At 39.1% G+C, this 27,352-nt stretch overlaps 3 protein-coding genes and 1 pseudogene across 5 annotated transcripts in view; all 4 read left to right on the top strand.

Annotated features, from left to right (window-relative positions):
- Positions 1-27,352, top strand: part of LOC149048248 (retinoschisin-like) — a 68,002-nt gene that overhangs the window by 35,448 nt on the left and 5,202 nt on the right. The gene's annotated exons all lie outside the window — the stretch shown is intronic.
- Positions 1,056-22,369, top strand: LOC149048250 (retinoschisin-like). Of its 3 annotated transcripts, none has more exons than XR_016184612.1 (3): positions 1,056-1,456; positions 2,061-2,109; positions 5,296-5,892. XR_016184612.1 is itself a non-coding variant. In XM_089199033.1 (3 exons), the coding sequence occupies exons 1-2, from the start codon at positions 2,992-2,994 to the stop codon at positions 3,784-3,786; spliced, it is 537 nt and encodes a 178-aa protein (XP_089055159.1). In that variant the 5' UTR covers positions 2,121-2,991; the 3' UTR covers position 3,787; positions 21,328-22,369. The 3 variants fall into 3 exon arrangements, 2 of the variants coding, with proteins under 2 accessions (XP_089055159.1, XP_089055158.1); XM_089199033.1 differs by lacking the exons at positions 1,056-1,456; positions 2,061-2,109; positions 5,296-5,892 and adding exons at positions 2,121-3,390; positions 3,649-3,787; positions 21,328-22,369; XM_089199032.1 differs by lacking the exons at positions 1,056-1,456; positions 2,061-2,109 and adding exons at positions 2,121-3,390; positions 3,649-3,787.
- Positions 7,188-8,568, top strand: LOC149048251 (52 kDa repressor of the inhibitor of the protein kinase-like; annotated as a pseudogene).
- Positions 22,498-25,958, top strand: LOC149048252 (EGF-like repeat and discoidin I-like domain-containing protein 3). The gene is made up of 5 exons (XM_089199034.1): positions 22,498-23,028; positions 23,286-23,334; positions 23,764-24,110; positions 24,534-24,672; positions 25,569-25,958. Exons 1-5 carry the CDS (start codon positions 22,687-22,689, stop codon positions 25,571-25,573), a joined length of 882 nt encoding a protein of 293 aa, XP_089055160.1. The 5' UTR covers positions 22,498-22,686; the 3' UTR covers positions 25,574-25,958.

The raw sequence follows: 27,352 nt of genomic DNA on the forward strand, positions 1-27,352 counted from the left end.
AGCTTTGAAACTCTTACTGTTGCAAATTTACGTTATCGACTCAGTTGATAAAACCTTATTACCTTAACATTTATTTGATCATAAGAAGTCGCTAAGCTTTGTTATTATATCGCTGGCAGTGCCCGTGGGCAGTATGAAGTGAATCCTGTTCTCTGATTGGCTACCTAAGCGGGCAAGATGGTCCATCACAGTCTTGGCGATGTAGAGGCAAAAAAATCGGCAGATTGGGAAGTTTGAAGAGTACGAAAGATGCGTAAGAGTTGCTCTCGACTACGCCTCGAGCAACTCCAGCTTCTTGAGTGCCAATTGTTAATGAAAGCAAGTAAAACCGCATTAATTTTCAACTCAGTTGTAACTGGACATATTTTGTCTGCGAGAAGTGTTCCATTTGCTTTCAAATTTGTGATGTCTAAACTATGAGCATTTCATTTCATTTCTTTTGATGAAAACTATTTTGTTTCATCACGCTATAGCTTGCAGCCATCGCCGATTATCAGTTATCACTTAAATGTTATTTTGCCTTGATGCAGTTGTTGACATAATAACTGGTGTCTAGAAGTTTCTTAAACATTTAGTGAGTATCATTAATTTTCAGCTCAGTTGTAACTGAGTACATTTTGTCTGTGAGAAGTGTTTTTTTAAAGAGTGTCTTTTTAAAGAGGTTAAGTACTTAATAAATTATTCAGAAACTTCTACAGTGGATAACAATAATAATATCTCAACTACATCGACGAGTCCATAGCTAACAGGAAAGGCTATATGATAAGAACTGACAAGCTAAAAAAATTTAATGAACGACGGGGTCATTTTTTATTTTAAATCTCTGAATCAAATAATATCTTTGTTCATTCAAAAAGAAAATGTCACGCGGACATGTCATCTTCTTTAACATCTAATTAAAATTGAAATCGTATTGTTATCCAGCTTTCGTACATCCTTTCAATTAGCCTGTCGATTCGGCGGCTATGATTGGTAAGATAAATCATTGAAATCTCCAAATTTTATGTAAATTATTTAATATCATTCCCTTGTTGACTTCTGATGAAAACGCCTAAGACACAATTACAAAGCTAGGGAGTACGCATACCTTAGACGAGGTCATCACCAGAAAATCAAAATGAATTTTACTCTGTGTGCTGGACTTATCTTGTTCTTAATGTCCGAAGTCGTAGCTTCTCAAGCATTTCTCAAGCAATCATCTCTTTCTTATCCAGTGATAACTTACAATCATCGCCAACTTAAAGGCTTCACGTTCAAAATAATTCACTCTGCAAGCCTTGTATCCTGTGGTTTGCTATGTCAGAGAGACCCTCGATGCGTTTCAACAAATTTCAGAAACGTTTTCAAAAGTGAGGGAACCTGTGAGTTGAACGACGGATGAGTTCTCCTTACTGAGAAAGGAAACCAACTGGAATACAACGAAGAAGCAATTTACACCCAATTTTACGACACGAAGGTAAAAAAGGTCTTGAAAGAAGACAAAGAAGAAGTTGTTATTGATTTCTCGAGACACTTGTCTTTCGTTCGTGGTATCTTTCCAATAAAATCTTCATATTTCGACGACAGATGTGAAAACTTTCCATCTGTCATATTTTTCTTTGAATGTGTTTATCGTTTGGTCCTAAAGTAGTTTGACGTGTATGCGGCTAAAATGGTGGTTTTTCATCTTCTTCTTTTAGAGGCGAATAGACTTCATTTCATTGAGCGCTGATAATCAATATGTTCTACGGTCATTCAAAGAAAAATAAGCAATTTTTCCAGATAACTGGTAATTTAAATCTCAGTATCATTGGATTCAATGTATGCAAACTGCTTCGAAGCTCAATAAAGTTAAATAAATTTAAGTTGAGAGTTCTTAAATAAATTCAGATGGACCAAAAGTGGTCATACGGATTTAGTGCACAAAATTCAGTATAAAATTTAGCTTGAAGCTAAAACTTTAAAGATGCATCTAAAGGCCTTCATTTAGCTCACTAGTGCAGCCTCCATAGGGTGATGAACCTGGAGGACGTACTGATTACCCGATAAAATGAAAAATGAATGATTTCTTATGTTTTCAGCACAACTGTCTGGCCTTCAAGGAAGATTTAAAAGTCGTCAACTGCAAATGTAAGTAGCGTTGATTTGAAAGGTATTCTTGAGATTAATGTCAACGACTTCATTTTTAAATTACAATGAGTTACTTGTCCCGGCTGCTTCTTGTCTCTCCGCCAATAGGTGCGGAGTCTGCCGTCCTCGCGAACCTTCGCACACCTTCGCAAACATTCCCGAACCTGCTTGAAACATTCTGATTCTTACAGCTTTCTTGAAAGTCCTCGAATGCTGTCAAAAAAAATTGCCAAGGAAAATGTTGCCTAGGTTACTTCTAAATCAAAGTGGAAATCAAGCCTTAAATTCCCTTGAGTGACCAAGACAGAATTTCTCCTTACAATAACCATACAACATCAATCAGACAGGTGATGAGAATAATGAAAGATAAGTTTGAGGATTTTCTAGTTGATCCAGTACCAAATTCTCAGAACTAGCATCATAAGAGTTGTATAGCAGACAGTAAGGAGAATTAATAATGAGATCTTGGGTTAAGGAAACAAGAACCTGCTGAAGAAGCCGAGGACACTCACTGCGTTATTCACAGCTTCAAATGCTGATGTGCTAACGAAATGCATCGCGAAAACATGATAGCGTTGAGTCATCAATATGGAAAGCAATTTAAACATATCCAGAAATTAGACAAGGTAAACTTCAGGGATCCAAAAACCATTGGATACTCCAAAGGTGCCGCAGTAAACTTTAACCGTTTCCGGTTTCTATTACAATTTTCATTTGTAATAGAGCTTTGACCATCACTTGTAAGTCGGAGAGATTTAACTCACGCCAAAGTTTTTATCTTTATCAAATTTTTTATTATAATGCTTGAGATAAAGTGGAAAGGTGAAACTGCACTTGCTTTTAAATTTCTATTCAACCGTTTTCAAAATCCTCCTTTATTCCATGATAAACAAATCAATGTCTGTGCGATTGCATTTCTCTGTCTCAATTTCACGTGCGGAATCACCAAAAACCCCAGTTCTCCTTGGCATGGGAAGCGGTGCTATTTTTGACTCACAGATCACCGCTTCCTCCATGTCTAATGATAGACATGCCGCACCGAATGCTAGATTACATTTCAAAGGATCCGAAAACCCGGGTAGACATGGTGGCTGGGCAGCTAGAGAGAAAAACATCAACCAATGGCTGCAAGTGGATCTTCAGCATATCATAAGGGTAATAGGCATAGCGACGCAGGGGAAACCTGCATCAAAGCAGTGGGTTACTAAATACAAGCCACAATATGGCGATGACGGACAAACTTTTAGAGTCCACAAGCGAGACGGAGACGTATCAGACACGGTATGAAAAAATATGCTTAATTGCACAAACCTTTTTGCGGAGAAAAAGTCCCTATGAGGAGCAGAACCTTTTTGTATTCTGCATTCTGATCCTTTTCCACTGAGCCACAAAGCAGTTACACTAGGCTGGGCCATATACTCTCTGTCATTGAACCTACAGAAAAGCATTCACGAAAGTTATTGGGTAAGAGTAACCCATAGTATAAAAAGAAAAAAAACTTACTCTCGTTAATTTTACGACCAAATATATTCTACTCAGGTTTTCCAAGGAAACAAGGACAGAGACACAGTAGTTTACCACGATCTTAACCCGCTCATTTATGTTCGCTATGTTCGAGTTATTCCGATGGACTGGAATTGGGCGATCGCTATGAGGATTGAGCTTTATTCTTGTTAAGGTAACCTACTGGTCCAATTGTGTAGCAATGGCCGAGATTTTTGGGAAAAACGTATTCTGGGAGACGGAAAGTGTGCGTTGGGTAAGGGTGAGCTGTAATGGACTGACATTACATTTAACCCTTTAGCTCCCAAGATCTTCATCCTAATTCTCCCGTCTAACTGTCACACATTCCTTGCAAATCAGGTACAAGAATTTGGTGTTAGATCAGGATAACAACTTTTACCTGGTAAGTGTGAATATTCTCATCACCTGTTTGCAAGATATATCTATGGATATTTTAGGGAAAAGTTTCATGTTAATCACTTCTGGGAGTTAAGACCGCTAGCAGTGCTCAGAAACCAAAGCGAGCCCCGGTTTAAGGCCAGTTGCCCTTTGAGTTTTACATATGATTGTAATATGTCATCGAGAGAGCGCATTTCACATAACACTCCCAACACCTATTTTTTTTTTTTTTTTTGACTGAAATACATGATTTGTTTTTCATAGAGAACCAAATTCTCTTAACTTGTTTAGAAGTATTAAAGTCACAACTGAAGGAAAGAATTCACCTTTTCGGTGTTAGATTGCACTTGCAGTGTCACGTGACTTGTGATGTAAACAAACCGCGAAAGCTTAGACTTTGAGTCAACCACCCACAGCTCGAGTCCGAACTTCAGCTTCGGCATTTTGTTGTGAATAGCTTCCCTCTGTCGCGCCATGGAAAAATAAAAAAAACATTCTATGTACAGTGATGTATCTTCTCAGGTATTTTCAGGGCGTTAAGCGCGTTGATTGTTAAATGAAACCACGTCTGATAGGAGATTATTGCCCACGAATCGCTGTAGAACGTGATCAAGTCTAAATTCCCTCACAGAATTTCGTTTCATATGGTATTGCGTGGAATGTTTTATGTAACGTAATGGGGAAATCCTGCCAAATCCAGTTCAGTCTTCAAGAGCAATTGTAGCTTAGAATAGCAGATCACAAAATTTGAGACGGTTTTAACGCTATGAATATAATGTATATATATAAAAATGTCTGCAGAAACGGGACATTTCAGTGAGCAGATATTTCACAACTTTGTGTGGGGAAGTCGCCTTCGCAGTCGAAAAAAAGGGTTCTATTAGTGTGTCCAAATTTCGATGAAAACGGCACCACTACTTCAGGCAAATCAATAATTCCTGATATGTTTATTCTCAATCTAGTTTTTTTGAAGACTGTGACCAATTGTAACGCTTCGCGGCCGTTTGGATTGTAGGATATTTTTAATCATTTTATTTACTTCTCCACCGGAGTCAGGCATGGACTCGCCGCTTACAAATCATTTCGTTATCATTTCGCTTATAAATCGTATCGTAACCATTAGAAGTCTCGTTACACTATTCGTGAAACCTAACGCCGAAAAGGTGAATTATCAATCAGACCCTGGAAGTCTGACGGTTGAGGCAGGGGAATCGAGAAAAACGACCAGAAACTATCTTTTACATGCTTGTTAATGCTGTTTTTGTTTCCTTATTTTTCATATAGAATAACAGTTGTTTGCGAGAAACATCACTGCAATTCAATCCCCTCTATGGCTAATCCAAAATGATTTTTGTTTGTGGATTACAAAGTACAACAGCAGCTTGATTCGTTGACTAATTAATTATTGATCGTTTTAGCTTAATAGTCGTTATAATTCGTAATGTGAGGGATATGCACCAATGGCAGCACATTAAGACGCACCTGTAAAAACGAACGAACGAACGTGCTCTTTTGGAGACTCGTGTTCAATCAACCTCAGTGCCTAACGAGAACCGATAGTGAAAACAAACCAATCCCTCGTAAAAATGTATAATATATCATGCTCTCTTCACCAATTTAACAAAGTAGTAAATCTTGTATCGTAGGAAAGAGACACATGTGTGTTCATTAAGGAAAAGGCGACAAGAAACCTCAGACGAGTTTGCATGCCGTTAAAACGTGTTTAGCAGTTGTAACTGATCAAATTATTTAATAGAGTATGTACCTCTAGTTAAATTTGTAAGTAAGCAAATGAACCTTGCGAGTAAATGTGACTCAAATAGTCAGATTTAACGCTCAGGAATTGTTGAGAAATAATCGCACAATAAAGGAAGTTGTTACAACCGTGGAGGTTTCGACTTTTTAGAGCAAAAATGGCTATGAGAGATTTACGGAAACACATAAAACCAACTCGAAATCATTGAAAGTCCTGGGATTTTTGCAATGGATGAATCTGATCTTATAGTTTCTTCATTAATCAAATTGTAACACGTGTTTCTAGCAGGATTCGAACCTGCAAATTGTGACACGTGTTTCTAGTAGGATTCCAACCTACAAATTGTGACACGTTTTTCTAGTAGGGTTCGAACCTGCAATTCTTCGTGTATAAAGCAGAAGTGATAACTACTCCACTACAGGAACGCGGCTTGTAAGCATGGCTTTGTCCGCCAAGAGCATCTCACCCATGGCGCGATATGACGTAGTCTTTGAAGGTCAAGAAAAAGCTCCGAAGGCGTTTGCGATATCAGCGCAATTTTGATTTTATTTCTGGTTACTTTTACATTCGCTGAGCGGGTTACAATTTAGACTAACGTAAACTTTGACGTCATTTTGACAGTGCACGAATGGTGTTATCGGAGAGCTCAATTTTAAATTTTGTCTCATTGCTGTTTATTGAATGAAGACTAAATTCACGCATACAACATTTGCAGAAGACATGACGATAGCTAAATGATGGCTTTGTATTGTTAATTTTCCTCGCGAAAAAACAATCATACCGATTGTTGCTGTTACATGATTTTATATTCAAATTAGTTAAAAACTGCGTCCTCGTCATAGGAATTTCTTTTCGTTATTCAGGTATCAAAGTTCCTCTGTCGTTCATATCACAGATTCCTGTTGCTATTTTAAAACTTGAAGTTTTAGGGAAATGGAGAGCTTTTTTGACATTGCAAAACGTAGGATGCTAAGCTTACAGAATGAAAGATTTGTAGGTGAATCCTGATAGTCGGCTATTATGTAACAGAGGCGGATCCAGGAGAGGGGTTGAGGGGGTTGCAACCCCCTTTGAGGAGCATTTGTCGCTTGTTATTTGTTTTATTCTTCATAAATTAATTATAAATAAATTTTTTTTACAAAGTTTTTCCACTTCCATCATTCGACTGCTTGTCAAGTTATGAAAAGGTAATGTACATTTCGCGAACGTGTAGGCGTCAAAAATTAAGGAAAGGCTTTCAGCAGAGCTAAGGACTAAGGACCTGCCTTTCACAATCATAGCTGATGAGAGTACTGATCCACACTCAAACCAGGAGATCTTATTTTTATGCTTGAGGTTTGTGGACCAGTCCTCGCCAAACGAGCCTCGTGCTAAAGAATGCCTGATTAATTTCATGCATTTGGAACGAACAAATGACACCATGATTTCAAGAAAGATTTTGGAATCTCTCTCTGATACATCTATTTCTTTGGATCCTAACAACATCCGTAGTCAGGCATGTGATGGAGCTTCCGTTATGTCAAGTGGAAAGGAAGGAGTGCAGGCCAAGATAAAAGAGATCAGTCCTTTAGCTCTTTTCACACATTGCTATGCTCACTGCCTGAACCTCTCCATCGCAGCATCATGCAAACTGTCAGAAGTGCGAAATTTGGTAGGTCTGATTAACGAAGCATATTTATTTTTAAATAACAGCCCAAAGCGACAGCAGCTGTTTGGGTTGACTCTGAAAGAATACCTGCCCGAGAATTCCCACAGTAAGCTTCCAGGTCTATGCAAGACACACTGGGTGGAAAGACACACGTGCTTAGATCTTTTCCTGGAAATGTATGAGCTCCTAGTCACCTTTCTAGATGCTGTTATTTCCCCCCATGAGTGCCCAAACTTGAAATCGTCTACTGAAGCTGGAATTGGGACAAAGATACTATTACAAAAGCCCAGGGACTGAAAGCCCCTTTGTTGTCATTCCAGACCGTAGTGGTTTTTATTGCGACCAAAAATATTCTTAATGAAGTCAAAGCTCTTGCATCAAAGCTGCAGAAACGGGATCAAGATATTTTAGAAGCTTTCATGATGGTTGACGATGTAGTTGGAAACATCAAGTCCGTTAGAAAAAACATTGACAGCGACTTTCAAGTTTGGTACAAACAAATATTAGACCTGGCTGAGAAATTGGGAATTGTTGAAGCTAGACCCAGAAAGACAAGCCGCATACAGAGGAATCGCTCAAACATTCCCAGTTGTAGCCCAATTGATCATTACAAAAAATCTGTGGCTATTTCCCTTCTTGATTCTCTGACTATTCAAATGCAAGACCAATTTTCTGACGAAGATCGCCACACCCGTCACTTGCTTTATCTAGTACCCTCTATCATAGTTAATAACTATCTGAGCTATCTGAAGCAACAGAAGGCATGTTGTTCTGGGAGAATGACCTTCCATTTCCCAAATCCCTTGGGAATGAGCTGCGAAGATGGTAAATTATGTGGTAGTCAGCAGAGAAGAATCTTCCAAGCAATCTTCTATTCGCACTTGGCGCGTGTGATGAGGATGCTTTTCCAAATATCCATCGTCTTCTTCTCATTACATGCACCCTACCAATCAGTAGTGCGGAAGCTGAACGGTCCTTTTCGCACGTGAAACAGATCAAGACGTGCACCAGATCAACGATGTGTAAAGAGCGCTTTTCAGATCTCGCTATTATTGCTGTGTATTACCCTGAGAGATTCGAGGTAGACGAGATATGCGAGGCCTTTGTAAAAGCTCATCCTAAGAGACTTTTTCAGGCTACGTTGTTGGATTAACGAGGTATGTAGAGAAATCACAAATAACTATTTTTGATACTGTTCCCTTTCAATCATGCACTTTTATTTTTGGGTTTCTTGCTGAAAAATAAGATAAACTCCAAATTTCATATCATACCTTCACAACGCTTTTCAAGTCTCAGGAATTCTGTGCATGGCGCTTTAGAGGGAAAAATCGGAATTTTTTTTTGCGGGGGGGAAGGAGCATGGCTCCGGACCCCTTAAGAGCCAGAGGCACGGGGCCGTCACTCGCCTTCCACACATTGGCGTTAAAGGTTACTAAAATAGTGTACAACCCCCCCTTTGAGAAATTCTTGGATCCGCCCCTGATGTGGAGATTATCAATGTAATAACTGAGAAGATCGTGCCCGTTAGTTCAACAGTGACAGCATTAATTATTTCAAATCTGTATTTCTCGGTCCAAGCGACACCAAAAATAGTTCCTTTGTAATTTTGTAAGCACTTTCAATAGCTTTTTATTGTCAAGGGAAATAAATCTCAAGGCTCAAAGCCAATACAACGTTCAAGCGCGTGAAAGGCTCCCTGAAAAAGGCTAAATTTTTGGAAATTGATTGTGATGAGATCCCTGTTCCGTTTGCTGTACTGCAGAGATACTGAGTAATTCAAAATCTCCACTTTGTGATGATTTTCACGCGAGTCGTACAAATTGCTATTGTGGCGACTGGGTTTTACATGTAGTACTGCCGCTGACAAATTGAGATTTCTGCTCTCAGATTCTTAGTATTTACGAGCGTTCAATCAAAGTTTCCCTTTTTTTGTTTGGTTGGTTTTACTTAGAATGCGCGGAACTGCTGATATATCGAAAAATGTCCATTTCTCGTCTTCTTTGGGGCGACCGATAGAAAATTCATGGAGAAATACAGCGTCAGGCTATCGTGACAAGGTACATGTTTATGGCAAATGACCGGTGTGAGGATAGTTTCGTATAGATCAGCCGACTTTAACATGTTTTAAATGACATACGAGTATAACAGTGTATCTTCAGAGGACTTCGGATTGCTCAAATTCCCATGAAAGAAGGGGCAAGATAACAACCAGAGGCGATATTTCTCTTCGGGATATTGCCCATAAGATAACATTCTTTCAAGGCCTTGCATGTTTCATTTTTTCTGAAACGTTTGTTGTTGAGAACATTAGATGTAAACATCGCCAAATTATGCAATATCTGATTTTTGAGCTTTTTTCGCGAATTGCCCCTATAAAAAGTAGAGGCAGGCCCGCAGATATTTTTACATATTTAAAAACTAGAACAATATAACCAGCTATGTGGGTAGTTTCAGTTCCAGAATCGGTGCACTTTTGGAGAAATTCAGATAAACGTTTTCCCTGTTTTTTGTGCATCCCCCCTGAGTGCCTAACTGCATGCAAAATTTGTAGGGGGGTTGAAATTTTTTATTTCTTAAGATATTTGATTTTTACAGAGACTTATTCTTAACTCTCAGAAATGACCAACATGAAACCTCTCCCTATAATATCCTTACATTACCCAGGAAACAAGTCATGACAATATTGAAACTTATGAAGTAGAAGTTGTTATCTCGATCTTACATAAAATTCTTTTAACTAATTTACAAGGATATGTATCGCAGCTAGAGGGGAGAATTAACAATCAGATCTTGGGAGTTAAAGAGTTGACGCGTCGTACATAGAGACATTCAACTTTACAACGACTCCTCCTTCCAACAAGTGAAACTGAAGGATCCGTGTACCGGCAGAGGAAGGGGAGAAGGGTGGGGGGGGGGGGGGACGGGGCAATGGACTGGTTTTCATTAAAGAGTAGTGCCCAGAGGCTAGAAGGAACTCTGGACCTAGTGGAGTCTAATACGGTCGCTAATCTTACGAGTGATAAATAAAATCAGACTATCGCGAAGCAGGAGTCTGATTTGTCAATTACGAGTATGATTACCAGAAAGAATTGGACGATTCGAGGCTCTGTCACCAATTAATCAAAACTATGATGACATTTGAGAAAGAGATTGGACATCAGTTATACGTCTTTATTAAAAGAAAAACAAAACAAGAGTTAAATCGGCGAAATGCGAGACAAAATCGCGCGTTTATCACGTGTTCTGTCCACTTACGCTGATATGACGTGTTAATTGTCCCTTTAACTGTCCTAGTACACTGTACAATTACAAACATGACGCGTACACTGTCCTATTAGTGCTCAAATCGGGCCAGTGATAACCAATCACGTTCGAGAGTTTTGTTATAGCTTTGATTACATATGTAATTGCAATAAGGCAGTAAAGCTCAAACATTTTATATCGCATCCCTTTTTAAATTTTCAATTAATGAGCATTTAACTTCTTTTTAGCGCTCATTTTGAAATACGTTATCCAGCGAGCATGCACATGAAAAGATGACATGAATCTATCAGCTGATAGGTTATTTTTTTCTGATAGAAGACCAAATTTTCTGAACTTGCATGTTTACTGGTAAAAGTATAGGAGCTAAAAGGAAGAATTTTCAATCAGATCTTGGGAGTCTAACGGTTAAGGCAGGGCAATTGAAATAAATGGCAAGGGACTATATTGTGCGTGCTTGCTTATGTTGTTTTGTCTCCTTATTTTCATTTTGTAGACGAATAAGAGAAGTTTACCGAGAACATCACTGTGATGTAATCCCTTCTTTGTTGACACGATGTAATACTTGTTTGTAGGCTACAAAGTGCAATAGTTACTTGGCTGATCCACCAGTTAATTATCGTTATTAATAACAGATTTAATGGTTGTTTTTTCCTTGTTACTTTTTATTTTGAAGCCAAATAACAGCACTAAAAGAAGAATGTCACTGTAATTTAATCCCTCCTTTGCTGACACGATGTGATCGTTGATTTTGGTTTCCAAGTACAACAGCTGCTTGACTGATTAGCTGGTTAATTATTGACAGTTTTAGCTTAATAGTCGATCTAATTAATGCTGGAAAAGCGAAACGCGGCGTCAGTGGCACCACATTAAAACGCACCTGTAAAAACGAACGAACCTTCTCTTTTGGAGTCTCGTGTTCTGAATCAGCTTCAAATTCCAACGAAGACATAGTTTCAGTCTTCTATTTTACGTAGACATTAACCACTGTGTAGAAAATCCTTGTTTAAAGGGTTGATTGTGCAGGGATATTGCTAATGAGTACAAGTGTACCTGTTGCGGTGGATACACCGGCAGCCATTGTGATCAAAGGGAGTGGACGGCGTTTTTTTACTAAAAGGGTATGCTACCGCCACTAGAGCGACGACGTTGAGGACACTAGATGTATATTTTGTTTTTATCCATCGTCATGAAATGAAATAGTGGGCACTTTTGCAGAAATACCACAATGCTCTCTGATATGCAGATGTTGTTTGTATTTTACGTATAGGTCTTGTTTTTTCAGTGTGTTAGTTCTCAGCGTGAACTGCCGTGTCCTGTTTCAACTTCTTGACAGCTTACATGAGGGTCCCTAATAGGGTTCTTCAATTCCACGATCCTGACTAAAATTTTCTCTCAATCCCGTTATCCAGACGGTTTATACCGGCCAATCCCGATCCTGATCAAACAATTTTGTCTTGGTCCATTTACTAAATGTAAGAGGGCTTCTTAGTTAGATGATGGTTTTTTTAAACTAGGATTGATCCGATGAAGTCTATGGTCACCGTCAGACGTAAGGACTATTTCTTGATACGATCTCTTTTCGCCAAAATGATGATATCGTTTCATTCAAGAAGTTTTTAAAGTTTTGCGCAGATAAGGTACGCTAGTCACGGGAACGACTTCCCTCCGTTTAACTTCGACACGCATCATTTCCAAAGTTTCTTGCGTGTTAGATTACGCAAGAAACTTTGGAAATGCAACAAAAGAGGGCTTAAAGATAGGAACCAATTGGACGGCGTGCTGTTTTTCAAATCCAGATTCTTGGTATTCTCTACTCGAACGTGCTATGATTTTTCTTTATTTACCTTGTTATGGAACAATGGGATTGCCGTCACCTTCTGTCTTTCGTGCACTTGTTGACATTGCTATTCGTTTCTTTGATACTCACTTGTCGTTACTGATCCGTTTTTGGTACGTGATTGAAGTTAAACGGAAGAAAGTCGTTACCGTGACTAGCGTACCTTATTTGTGCTTTGAAAACTTCTTGAATGAACGATATCGTCATTTTTGTGAAAAGAGAGAAACTTACATCTGACGGTGACCATCCATCCTGGTTTAGAATCAATCATCCTAACGAAGAGGCCCTCTTACGTTTAGGAAATGGACCAAGACAAAATTGTATGATCGGGATCGGGATTGGCTGGTATAAACCGTCCTGATAACGGGATTGAGAGAAAATTCTAGTCGGGATCGTGGGATTGAAGAACCCTATTGGGGACCCTCATGTAAGCTGTCAAGAAGTTGAAACATAGCACAGGTTATGAGTCTCATAATTCTGAGACTTGCTGGAGGTTTTCAAGTCCTTAAGGCATTTCAATTAAGGTAGCAGTCCTAGATAACACGCTACCCTGGGGGCCATTGAGGATTTTTGGTGAACTAACAACTCCGTTTCTCATAGAAGTTTCATTCCCGCGCAATAGTTGAAGAATTTCACTGACCACCTCAGCCCGACCGCCCCTTGAATGCTAGTGAGCCTGTGCACCTGCTTCTTCTCTCTCCGCCAATAGGTGCGGAGTCTGTCGTCTTCGCAAACCTTCGCGGACCCTTACAAATATTTCCCGAACCTGTCTGAAACATTTCGATTCTCACAGCTTCCTTGAAAGTCCTCGAATGCTGTCAAAAAAATTGCTAAAGAAACTGTTGCCGAGGTTACTTCTAAATCGAAAGTGGAAATCAAGCCTTTAATTCCCATGAGTGACCAAGACACATGGGAATTAAACATGGGTTTTGTATCTGATGGAGCACAAAATTCTCTGAACCTGTTTACAAATAAAAGTTTGGAAACCTGAAAGGAAGAATTGTCGATCAGATCTTGAGAGTCTAACAGTTAAGGCAGGGGAATTGAGAAAAACTGCCAAAAGTATCTTGTACTTTCTTATTACGAGTAACAGCACTTTAAGAAGAATGTCACTGTGATTTAATCCCTCCGTTGGTGAAATGATGAGATCGTTGATTTTGGTTACCAAGTACAACGGCTGCTTGACTGATTAGCTAGTTAATAATTGACAGTTTTAGCTTGATAGTCGATATAATTCATGATGGAATCCCAGTGGCACCACATTAAAACGCTCTTGTTAATAGGAACGAAGATGCCCTTTTGGAGTCTTTTGGAGTCTGCTATATTCAAGCCTTGCTGCTTGACAAACCGATCACAATCTTAGGCGACCTAAACTGCGATGGCCTCAAGAAAACAGGCACTGAATACAAAGCTTTGGAGAAATTCTGTACGGATATGAACTTGAAACAACTCATCACAAAACCAACCAGGATAACAGCGACCACTGAATCTCTGCTCGACGTTATCCTAGTCTCCTCCAACAATTCAGTGCTTGTTAGCGGCATAATACATCGACCAATTAGTGACCATTCAATTGTTTTTGTCAAGCTCAAGGTTAAGAAACCCAAGATTACCCCTCAGTACGTAACCACTCGAAGTTACAAGAAGTATAATGCGGATCTCTTTGTCACAGATCTAGCGAAGGAAGCGGATTCCCTGCTCACTATCTTCGTTCAAACCGATGTAGACTCTAAGCTCAATATTTTAAATGACACTTTGCAGTCTGTCCTGAGCTTGCACGCTCCCGTGAAACAAATTAAACTTCGGAGTAGACCGTACCCCTTTGTGAACCAGGAAATCAAGGATCTTATGAGATCACGAGATCTCCTCCTGAAGCAATTCATACAGTCTCACCAAGACACCGAGTGGATAAATTTCAAACATTCCCGTGACTTGGTCAAGAAAAAGCTACAAGAAGCTGAAAGAGATCACACCTTTGAAGAGGTCACAGCTAATAAAAACAACTCTGGCTCACTCTAGAAAATTATTAATCGCGCCATCCCCTCCAAAGATAAGCAGAGACCAGCCTTTACAAAGGATGTGGCAGTCTTAACCAAGGAATTCAATCAGCTTTTTGCTAAAGTCGGCTTAAATGCCGCTAACGCAGCACAGCGCTTGAGGGAAAACATCATAGTCCGAGATTTTTCATCCGAAAATGGCATAGAAACTACCTCTATGGAATTATTCAATTTACGGACAGTGTCACTTGAAGAGGTTCGCCGAATTGTAACATCTCTCCCAATGAATAAATCTCCGGGACCTGACAAGATCAGCGCTTGTGTACTAAAAGACTGTCTCCCTGTCATATTGGGCCCTCTTACTGACATCATTAATTGTTCTATCCTTACTAGCACATTTCCAGACAACTGAAAAGAGGTTGAGGTGATTCCGATTCTTAAAGACGGTGACCATGAGAAAGCTGCCAACAACAGACCGTTATCTCTGCTGGCTGTAGCCTCAAAGGTCCTCGAAAGGATTGTTTTGAACCAGTTCAGCGCCTATCTCACAAAAAACAACCGCCTTACCTCACACCAAAGCGGCAATAAAAAAGCTCATTCTACAGAGACCTTAAACATCCTACTCACGGATAAGCAATGGATAAAAAGCAGATAACAGCACTAGTACTATTAGATCTATCCAAAGCCTTTGACAGTATTGACCATGCAAGGTTGCTCCACAAACTCTCCATCTTAGGAGCCTCACCTTCTACTGTCAAATGGTTCAAGAGCTATTTAACTGGTCGCAGGCAATACGTGAGAATTGGCTCCGCCTACTCTGACACCCTACCTATAACTCACGGAGTCCCCCAAGGCGCAATCCTATCACCATTGTTGTTCTACATTTATCTCAACGATTTACCCACGGCACCGACGTTTTGCAACCTAGAATCGTATGTGGATGACTCAAAGCTATTCATGTCATTTTCTCTCGTTGAGCTTGATGCTGCCATTGAAAAGCTCGAACAAGATCTTCACATTGTAGCGCAATGGTGCTGTGAGAACCATCTACTTATCAATCCCGATAAAACTAAACTCCTTTTCCTCGGTACCACACAGATGTCAAGCAGGTTACCAGAAGACCCCGAAGTGGTATTCTTGGGTAAAACACTGAAGCCAACAGACTCTGCCAAGGACTTGGGAATCTTTCTTGACCCCCCATCTGACCTACGATCACCATATTTCATGTGCAATGTCATCTTGTTTCGCAAAGCTTTGCCAAATAAATAGAGTCAAGAGGAGCTTCGACCAGGAAACACCAGAGTTGTTAATAACGTCATTAGTCTTTAGTAAGATGCTTTACTGCTCATCTGTATGGTCCAATACCACACTCCAGAATATAAACAGATTACAATCTATTCAGAATTTTGCCAGCAAGATCGTAACAAACTCTAGGAAGTTTGACCACTTAACACCTTTGCTTCGTGAGCTAAATTGGCTTCCTGTTAAAGAACAATTATTTTATAGAGACTCCGTTCTGACCTTTAAATGTCAGAACGATCTTGCGCCTCAATACTTAACGAGCAAGTTTACAAAACGCTAAAATATACATACTCGTAACACTCGTACGCGGAACTCTTTGCAGATTCCGCTTTACAGAACGGCTATAGGCCAGCACACATTTTCCTACAGAGGGGCCAACATATGGAATAACTTGCATAATGAACTTAGGCAACGTGCCTCATTAGCATCTTTCAAGCGCGTTCTAAAAGGCACACTATTGAGGCAGACATTTCCTTCATAAGCTCTAGAATTTAATTTAGTAAAATACCATCATAAATTGTGATTTCGAGTTTTATTGTCATTTTTGCTTTTATAAATTGTAAAAAGTTTTAAATAGTTCCTGAAAAACCTCACGAGGATGTTACTATTAAAGTTATTATTGTCTTGCGTTCTAAATCAACACCAATTTCCAACGATGACACAATTCTGACTGTATTCAGATAATGGTACAGTTTCTTCAATCCCTCTATACTAGAGAAAATTTCAAGCGGCGATGTTCATCCACAGCCAGGACCAACTTTCACTAACTTGCTGATCTAAATATTCGCTTGTTGAAGTCGAGGGAACACTTTGTACTACTGTCTGACTCTGTCACCGCAAATAGCTTTGATATCTGTACGATATCGGAGACGTGGCTTGAATAATCCGTTGACAACGCGAGCATTCATATTCCGGGCTACATTTTGTTAAGACAAGGTCGTGGCCCGCAGAAACCCGGTGGTGGTCTGTGTGTTCACAATAAGAAAAGTTTCAAAGTGTCTCCGGCGGAGAAAATATCAGCTGTCTCTGATGGATGAAAGTGCAATTTCGTCGCCCAAAGTCATTCCTTCTCTGTACAGTTTATCGTCCGCCGAGTACACCATTAAATTTCCTGGATGATCTTGCTGAAGTATCATGGAGTCTCTTCTATTAGGACTAAAGATGTCATTAAACTGGGTGATCTCAACTGCAACCTTCTTCTAGATAATATAGAGTCTCGGGTCGACCTTTAATCTCACACAGCCAATCAACAAATCAACTAGAGTTACAGAGAATAGCGAATCCTTGATTGACCTTATTATGACCACAAATGAAAACGTAGTTGCCTCTGGTGATGTCCTGATGCGTATCAAGAAAAGCGGATCAACTTAAAGTTAGGCAGGCTTTGTTTAACGATTAAAAATGACCGTATATGGCTACTTTGGAACAATGGCAGAAACAGCTTTAAAATACACGCGGGATTTTTCAAAATTTCCGATAATCATACGAGCGGCAGATTTAAACCATCTGCAAAAGTGTCAACTATTAACGATCACATCCTCGTAGATATAACACCGAAGTTAAAAAAGCCAAGAATCAATCCCTGTAAGGTAACTGTCAGAAGCTACAAAAATTACAAAGTCGGCAACTTTCTGCATGACCTCTCCCTCACGCCTTTTCATATAATTAGTGTATTTGACGACTTAAACGATCAGGTTGACGCATTTCCTGACTTGTTCTGGGACGTCCAAAATAATTGCGCACCGGTCGAAAACAAAGGATCCTCTTCTTTGGAATGGATACAAATTTTTCGTCTAGAGGGAGATCCCAGTTGCCGAAAAAGCTTACGTCAGGGCTCAAATTGTAGAGAGTAGGGGACATTCTAACTCTACCTGAAAAGTTACTAATCGTTATCTGCCACGTAAGAATCAAGATGGCTCAATGGATTTTGAAGATCCCACTGGGTTGGCTAATAGCATAAAAGAACTTTTCACTTCTGTTGGCAGCTTGAGTGCCAGAAAAGCAAGCGAGTTGGCTTCACAAAACGAGTTCAATTCGAATTTCGAACCGTTACCTCCTGCTTCTGTTTCTTCCACCAGCTGTCAAGAATTATTCAAACTTAGTGAAACCACGGAATATTAGGTACAACATGTGATCAGAAGATAACCATCTAACAAGGCTTCAGGAATGGACAAAATATCTTCTAGAATATTAAAAAACAGCCTTCCTTTCACGCTTGCGACAATAACCCTCTTTCACTATCAACACGTTCAAGTACTTATCCAACAACAATATTTTGGCCGTAAATCAGAACGGAAACAGTGTTCGAATAGGCGATGCAGTTTCTACGTTTTCTAAAACACTCCCTCTTAAGTTTGGCGTCCCACAAGGGTCTATTCTAGGCCCCGTTCTGTTTACTATTTATGTTGATGACCTTCTTTCTGTTCCGGAGCGTTGTATTTCTGCTTCCTATGTCGACGACTGCAAGTTGTACCTTTCCTTCCCACCTGCCGACTCAATCGTGGCCATTTCTGCCTTGAACGACGATCTTAGAAAAATATGTCAATGGTGCTGTAAAAATTCGCCTCTGATCAACCCAAGTAAAACCAAAGTTCTGATATTTGGAGTACCACAACTACTGCGGAGACTTCCACTATTCAAACTAAAACTTTTTAATAAACAAATATCAACTGAGACTGTCGCCAAAGACCTAGGCGTTCAGCTGGATGCAAACCTCAGTTGTAACGAACATTTTATTAAGAGTGTTTCCAACTGTCTATTTAAGTTAAAACAAATCAATAGAATTAAACATCTTTTGGATAGGAAAACGCTGTCGCTACTTATGAATGCCTTCGTTTTTAACAAATTATTGTATTGCTCAAGCGTCTGGAGCAATACCAGCAATAGCAACATTGACAAATTACAAAAAGTTCAAAACTTGCTGGACGAATCGTTTTGAGACTTAGAAAATATGACCGTATTTCCGAAGGACCATTGGCAGAAATATTGGACAAGATAGCGGGCGCGCTTGCGCATTTCGCCCATAATGGCGTCCAAATAACATAGGAAACTGTATGGAAATTTGTAAAATTTCTAAAATACAACAATCAGGAGCTCATAGTCCCATCTGCTCTCGATCGAGACATATTCAGTATTGATTCTGCTATTCATCAAACCTCACAGTGATTCGATGAATAAAAACAACTTACTTCTCGAGCCAGTTCTTTTGTCATTGTTCATTGACCTAAGTCGCCATACAGTTCTTCAAAATCCGTCGTTCTCCATCCCAAACACTCGCCTATTACAGGAAAGTGCAGCAATGAAGTCAACTGCTCTCGATCAAATTGACTGCTACTGAGTTCGAAGCGTCAAAATATCCTGTAAAATTGTCATTTCCTCCCATCAAAAAACTTCCCAACGCGCCAGAATATCCCTTATTTTCCATGCTGAGTAAGTGACGAGACGCCATGTTGAAAACTATGAAACTATGAAAACTATTAAACACGAGCAACGCTGATCTACGAATCATCGGCCATATTTGTTTATGTTCTTGCTGGGAAATAAATTAGTTCTCAGGTCCTTTTTGGAATAAAAATATGCCAGGCGTTAAATGCAAATTCAGTAGTCTTGGCGCGAAAATTTAATAAAAGCAAATCAAAATTCTGACATCATGTCATTGTAACCTTCAAAGGTTACTATTGTAGTGGAGAAGACAATCCAAACGCACAACATAAATCACGGTTTAATCAATTGAAGTACGCAATCAAAATTACAAACGAAATAAGGAGATCGGTGTGAAATCACAGATGAAGAGGGCGAAGTAAAGTTGAAGATAGCGTAGTTACGATTGATGGTAACGTTGTAGCTGAATATGTGTGGTTCGAACTAAAAGAAAATGCAGCAGAAACAAAACTAAGAAAATATCCCTGAGAAGTGTAACACTAGCCTAATTAACAATGAAGCGATTATAAAGCGAACTGAAAGCGAGAAATAAATCGATGTACGCATCCAAAAAAAAAAAAAGGAAATATCTTAAATGTGAAATAAAGAAAAACTTACTTCGGTCTAGCTCCTAAAGATTGTAGATGAATCGCCGATAGCGTATCGTACATGAATAGCAGAGAAAATTGGTGGCGTCGACAGCAACTTATAGCGATGAAATATGAAATACAATATCTGGTACATGTGCTTAAATGAAACTGATTGAAATAGAAACTTATTAAGTAATAATCATTAACCAACGAAGAAATAATAAACCGGAACAAACCTAACAGAAAAGTACACAAGTTAGGCGTTTTGAAACTAACAGTCATGCTCTGCCTCGAAAAATCCCAAAGATTTACTTGCAGGTCTTCTTTTATTTTTCTTTTCATCAAATAGAAGATCTGCGGTGCTCAAATTGTGTAAGTCATGGTACGAAACACGCCTCTTTGCAGATCGAGCCATGATCGCCGCCATATTGAATTATCTTGATATTCTACTGTTCCGGAGTGTATTACGATGTACCGCTGATAATTGTTAGCGGGCTCGAAATGTCCTTGATTTCTGGCGATGTAAGATCATTGAATTGGCTCCCTATTAAAGATAGACTTAAATTGAATGATGCAACTATGGTTTTTAAGCTCCAGACTACCTTGCAAATGAGTTTGAGCTGCGTTCTTGTGTTCATGACTGGCAAACTCGATCAGCTAGTACCCTGGATATACCCTTTTGTTGTCTGTCAACTGGTCAGAGATCTTTTGCTTATAGAGGAGCGAAACTGTGTAACTCATTAAGCAGCAATCTTAAGTGTTTAAAATGTCTCAAGAAATTTAAGTTTCAATTTACTTAGCTGTATTACGAGTGATCGTTAAGTGGAAATGATTGTCTGTAGCTAAACAGAACGATGTCAGAACAGCAGCAAAGATGATTTATTCATGATGAACGTAGTCTTCATAGCTGCAAAACTCTAAAACAACTCGTCACAGTAAACACTGACATACAGTCTCTGCCAAACTTCAAATAATCACAACTGCCGTTGAACTCAACCTCAGTTACACTTTTGAGTAAACTCTACCTTTATCACACTACTCAGCTTGTGAAAAACCAATCATGCATATAGTGAAACAAATTGGCTAAAATACTTAACAGCATGAGATTCTAGAACTTTCCGGCCAACCTAATTATAGCAGCATTCCAACGTTTAACTATTTACAGCATTTTACACGAACTTGAAAAACTATTGATGCGCAGTGATGCGAAACTGATTGAATATTCAAGAAACTTCTAGGCTTAAATAAGCATACTCACGAAACTTCTTAACAGTCACGCAAGGCACGCAACAATTTTTCGTAACAAGCTGCTATTAGGTTAACCTCATTATTCATTATTTTTATTCTTCTGATGTAGATATTTAGCTGCAACTATAGCTTACATTCTTTAATTTTATTTTTATTTCTTTTAACTGTTTGTATTCTTGCTGAAAAACAAATTCAGGGAGCTTCAATAAAGGTCTTTATCTGTATCTGTAATTTCAGTCTTCTATTTTTCGCAGACATCTCAAGGGTGGATTGCGCAAGGATATTGCTTATGAGTACAAGTGCACCTGTCCCGATGGATTCACCGGCAGCCATTCAGAACAAGGAGGGTGGACGGCTTTTTCATGCTTAAGGACACTAGATGTTTATTTTGTTTTTATCCATCCTCATTAAATGAAATAGCACGCACTTTAGCAGAAATAACAAAATGCTCTCTGATATGCAGATGTTGTTGGTACTTTATTTATAGGTCTAATCTTTTCAGTGTGTTAGTTCTCAGCACGAGCTGCCGTGCTATGTTTCAACTCCTTGACAGCCTACATACTGTGAATGAAAATAACAACATTGTTTATATAAGCTATCTAAAATTAGTTCATTTTCCGGCCTGGGTAGACTTTAATTTTTCCCTACCAATGCTTGTGACTCGTTGAATTTTTAGCGTTTGTGTACTTACCATGAATCCGAATGTATCACACAAACGAAGGCGACCTCACTGAAAGCTAACCTAACCTAACTTCTTTGACAATGCAAACCGTAGGATGCTAAGGTTACAGAATGAAAGATTTGAAGGTGAATCCTGATAATCGACTATTAAGTAAGTTATAGCGATATGACAGAAGAGAGTATTCATTTGCGACAACCCAATAAGATGTCGAGAGTTAAGAGAGATCAGCCGTTTATTTTTGCAGAATATGACCGGAAGTAGAATCGCATTTATCCTTGACTCAAGTGTAACTGGCTATGTGTAGTTTACAACAAAGTGTGTTTTATTTATGAGAATAAGTATTGGTTACGAAGAGAGTTTTTCTTTTTAAGACAATAAGCGCTGAATAAATTATATAGAAACTGCCGGATACCAATTACTATTTCAACAACGGCATTGATGCTTCTTTAGTTCACAACAACATTTGAATGATAACAATTGATAAAGTGGATCTGAAATTTTAAACGAGTATCAATTATAAATTTCGCAACGGCAATGAGGCTTCTAGAGTTGACCAGAACACTTAAATGACAATAAATGATAAACTAGATCTGAATTTTTAAGGAAAGGCGAAATTCACAGTTTCGTTTTGATTTATTTTTCATTCCTTGAATAAGATGATATATTTCAGTGTTTATTCAGACAGAAATGGCTGACGAAATTAACACTTCGCACGGATAAATATGTCTCTTTAACATTTAATGAACGATTACAATATTTATTATTCTTTTATTCAGCTCTCAGAGCATCCTTTCCACTTGACTATGATTGGAAAGAAAAATATTAAAAAAAACGTCCCTGAACTCCTTATAAATTATTTGAAATATTTTCGAAGCTTTTACAAAGCTGCGTGTATACACCGAAGGCAAAGTCTCGACCAAAAAAAAATGAAATGAATTTTTTTCTGTGTGGTGTTGTAGTTGGGTTATTAATACCTGAAATCGAAGTATGTCAGGCAATTCTTTGCAAGGAAGCGTCTCTTTCTTGTCCTGTGATAACTCGCAATCATCGCCGACTGAAAGGCTTCACGTTCAAAACATTTCACCTTGCAAGCCTGATATCTTGTGGTTTGCTATGTCAGAGAGACCCTCGATGTCTTTCAACAAATTTCAGAAAAGTTTTCAAAAGAGAGGGAACCTGTGAGTTAAACGACAGAGGAGTTCTCCTTACTGAGAAAGGAAACGAATTGGAATACGACGAAGAAGCAATTTACACCCAATTTTACGACACGAAGGTAACCAAAAAAGTCTCGATAAAAGACGAAGAAAAAGGTGTTACTGATTCCACGAGATATTTGTCTTTCATTCGTGGTATCTTTCTCATAAAATTTTCATATATCGACGACAGATGTGAAAAATTTCTATCTCTCATATTTTTCTTTGAATGTTTTTATCGTTTGGCCTTTAATAAGCTCACTTGTGCAGTCTCCATACGGTGATGAACCCGGAAGACTAGTTGATTTCCCGATAAAATGATGTTTTATGTTTTCAGCACTACTGTCAGGCATCCAAGGAAGATTTAAAAGTCGTCAAATGCAAATGTAAGTAGTGTTGGTTTGAAAGGTATTCTTGAGATTAATGTCAACGACCTCGTGTTTAAATTATAATGAGTTTCTTGTCCTGGCTGCTTCTTGTTTATCCGCCAATAGGTGCGGAGACTGCCGTCCTCGCGAACCTTCGCAAACATTCCCGAACCTTCTTGAAACACTGCGATTCTTATAGTTTCCTTGAAAGTCCACGAATGCTGTCAAAAAAAATTGCCGAGGAAATTGTTGCTTAGGTCACTTCTGAATCAAAGTGGATATCAAGCCTTTAATTCCCACGAGTGACCAAGACAGAATTTCTCCTTATAATAACCATACAATATCAATCAGACAGGTGATGAGAATAATGAAAAATATAAGTCCTCCTTTATCCCATGATGAACAAATCAATAACTGTGTGATTGTATTTCTCTGTCTCAATTTCAGGTGCGGAATCACCAAAAACCCCAGTTTCCCTCGGCATGGAAAGCGGTGCTATTTTTGACTCACAGATCACCGCTTCCTCCGTGTTTAATGATAGACATGCCCCACCGAATGTTAGACTACATTTCAAAGGATCCGAAAACCCGGTCAGATATGCTGGTTGGGTACCTAGCGTGAAAAACACTAACCAATGGCTGCAAGTGGATCTTCAGCAAACCACAAGGGTAATAGGCATAGCGACACAGGGGAGACATGATTGGGATCAGTGGGTTACTAAATACAAGCTACAATATGGCGATGATGGACAAACTTTCAGGATTTACAAGCGAAACGTAGACACATCAGACACGGTATGAATACGAAAGACTTTTTGAACAAGTTGTTTTTTTCTTTCTTGCTGGAGGGTGGGACAACGAAAAACAATTAGTCCCCAAGAGCGATAGAACCCCAGACCTTCGAATTCTTCGCTCCAATACACTAACGCTTCGCCGCAGTGACCTTACAGACAACTGAGCTATTACGAGGTCCATCATATGTTCAAATATGTACTTTTCTTTTTTTTGCTTTTGGTGGGTCTGAGACGAGGTAGAGATACTTGAGAACGCTAGAGAACGAGTAGTAAAAAATTAGTGAGATCAAACTGTATTACTTTATATCTATGTTTATATTTGATGGCTGGTAAACATGTAGAAAAGCATCAACTAAGGTTCTAGGTTTAGACCTACTGCTTCTGTATAATGCATCAATTCTACATCCCACAATACTCTACTCAGGTTTTCCCAGGAAACACTGATAGGGACACAGTTGTGTATCACGATCTTAACCCGGTCATTGATGCTCGCTTCGTTCGAGTTCTTCCGATGGAATGGTTTGATTTTATCGGGATGAGAATGGAGCTTTACTCTTGTCAAGGTAAGTTACTGGTTAATCTGTTTATCCCTGGCTGGATTATTGTGCTTGACTTTCAGAAATGATCAACATGGATTTTCTCCCTATAATGTCCTTACCTTACCCAGCAAACAGGTTATAAGAATATTCAAACTTAGCAGGTAGAAGTTGTCATCTTGGTCCTATATCAAATTCTTCTAACTAATTTACAAGGATATGTGTAGCAGCTAAAGGGGAGATTTGTTAATTACGAGTATGATTACCAGAGAGAATTGGACGATTCGAGGTTTTGCCACCAATTAATCAAAACTATGCAAACATTTAAGAAAGAGACTGGAAATCGGTTATACGTCTTCATAAAATTAAAAAAACAAGAGTTAAATCGGCGAAACATCACGCACATGACGCGTTCTGTCCACTTACGCAGGTATGACGTGTTAATTGTCCCTATACCTGTCCTATTACACTGTCCAATTACATACATGACGCGTACACTGTCCTATTAGTGCTCTACTGGGGCTGGTGATAACCAATCACGTTCGAGAATTTTGTTATAGTTTTGATTACATATGTAATTGCAATATGGCAATAAAGCTCAAACATTTTATATCGCATCCTTTCGATTTTGCAGTAATGAACATGTAACTTTTTTTTAGCTCTTATTTTGAAATACATTATCCAGTTAGCATGCAGATGAAAAGATGAGATGGATTTATCAGCTGATAGGTTTTTTTCTGATAGAGCACCAAATTTTCTGAGTTTGCATGTTTACTGGTAAAAGTATAGGAGCTAAAGGGAAGAATTTTCAATCAGATCTTGGGAGTCCAACAGTTAAGGCAGGGCAATTGAAATAAATGGCATTGAACTATATTGTACGTGCTTACTTATGTTGTTTTGTCTCCTTATTTTTCATTTTGTAGAATAATAACAGAAGTTTACGAAGAATATCACTGTGATGCAATCCCTCCTTTGCTGACACGATGTAATCCTTGTTGGTGGGCTACAAAGTGCAAAAGCTACTTGACTGATCCACCAATTAATTATCGATATTAATAACAGATTAAATGGGAGTTTTTTCCTTATTAATTTTTATTTTGTGGCCGAATAACGGCACTTAAATGAGTTTCAACGTGATTCAATCCCTCCTTTGCTAACACGATGTGATCGTTGATTTTGATACAACAAGTACAACTGCAGCTTGACTGACTAGTTGTTAATTATCGACAGTTTTAGCTTAATAGTCGATATAATTAATGATGCAAAAGCGAAACGCCGTAACAGTGGCACCACATTAAAACGCACCTGTAAAAACGAACGAACATGCTCTTTTAGAGTCTCGTGTTCTGAATTGACATCAATTTCCAACGAAGACATCATTTCAGTCTTCTATTTTGCGCAGACATTAACTACTGTGTAAAAAATCCTTGTCTAAATGGTGGATTGTGCAGGAATATTGCTAATGAGTACAAGTGCACCTGTTGCGATAGATGCACCGGCAGCCATGGTGATCGAGGGAGGTGGACGGCTTTTTAATACTAAGCGGGTATGCTACCACCACAAGAGCGACGACGTTAAGGACACTAGATGTTTATTTTGTTTTTATCCATCCTCGTGAAATAGCGGGTGCTTTTGCAGAAATACCACAATGCTCTCTGATATGCAGATGTTATTTGTATTTTACGTATAGGTCAGTGTGTTAGTTCTCAGCATGAACTGCCGTGCCTTGTTTCAACTTCTTGACAGCTTTAATGAGGGTCCCCAAAAAGATTGTTCAATCCCACGATCCCGACTAAAATTAACTCTCAATCCCGTTCTCCCGACGGTTTATATCGGCCAATCCTGATCTTGATCATACAATTTTGTCTTGGTCCATTCTCTAGAAGTAAGCGGGGCCCATCGTTGGGTTATGGCTTTCTAAACCAGCTTTGATCCATTGAGGTCTATGGTCACCGTCGGACGTAAGTTTCTCTCTTTTCACCAAAATGATGATATCGTTCATTCAAGGCTAGTCACGGTAACGACTTCCTTCCGTTTAACTTCGATCACGCACCAAAAACGGATCAGTAAAGATAGGTAAGTATCAAAGAAACGAATAGCAATGTCAACAAGTGCATGAAAGACAGAAGGTGACAGCAATCCCATTGTTTCATAACAATGTAAATAAAGAAAAATTAACTGAATACAACTCTGCTGTTGAAGCGAATACTTCTTCCGAAGCGGGAACCTCTTCCGAGGAGAGAATTAGCCTCTCATTCCAAAGATGGAATATCTTCATCATCACACGTGGAATTGTACTTTAATATTCCGTCTTCCTCTTCTTCTTGTTTCTCACTGCTCCTCGAAATCAGAGTGTTCGAGGCTGACCCGCCCGCCCTGCTAAATTTCTCTCTGATAGAGGTACAACTGGGCAGTTCAACCTCTTGCCATCGGTGTTTCCTATCTGACAGAGCGCTGACGCACGGCAAAACGATGTTTACTTTTGCTGCTGCAACAAATGTTTATGCCCAGTCCGCACATCTTCTGTATGCCCTGCGGTGCCATTAGTGCAGGTGGTAACGGTTAAACTACTGACAGGATCATGGCACGCTCGGATAGAGGATACCAAGAATTTAGATTTGTAAAATAGTACGCCGCCCAATTGGTTCGCCTCTTTAAACCTTCTTTTGCTGCATTTCCAAAGTTTCTTGCGTAATCTAACACAGTG

The sequence above is a fragment of the Pocillopora damicornis genome, chromosome 3 (genome assembly GCF_964200805.1).
Source record: "Pocillopora damicornis chromosome 3, jaPocDami1.2, whole genome shotgun sequence".
Taxonomy (NCBI): Eukaryota; Metazoa; Cnidaria; class Anthozoa; order Scleractinia; family Pocilloporidae; genus Pocillopora; species Pocillopora damicornis.

Excerpts from the sequence above, each read along its gene's own strand:
- LOC149048252 (XM_089199034.1), top strand. The coding sequence starts at position 22,687 with ATGAATTTTTTTCTGTGTGGTGTTGTAGTTGGGTTATTAATACCTGAA. Across the intron at positions 23,029-23,285 it reads CCCAATTTTACGACACGAAG|CACTACTGTCAGGCATCCAA; the intron begins GTAACCAAAAAA and ends TTATGTTTTCAG. Across the intron at positions 23,335-23,763 it reads AAAAGTCGTCAAATGCAAAT|GTGCGGAATCACCAAAAACC; the intron begins GTAAGTAGTGTT and ends TCTCAATTTCAG.
- LOC149048250 (XM_089199033.1), top strand. The coding sequence starts at position 2,992 with ATGATAAACAAATCAATGTCTGTGCGATTGCATTTCTCTGTCTCAATT. Across the intron at positions 3,391-3,648 it reads ACGGAGACGTATCAGACACG|GTTTTCCAAGGAAACAAGGA; the intron begins GTATGAAAAAAT and ends TATTCTACTCAG.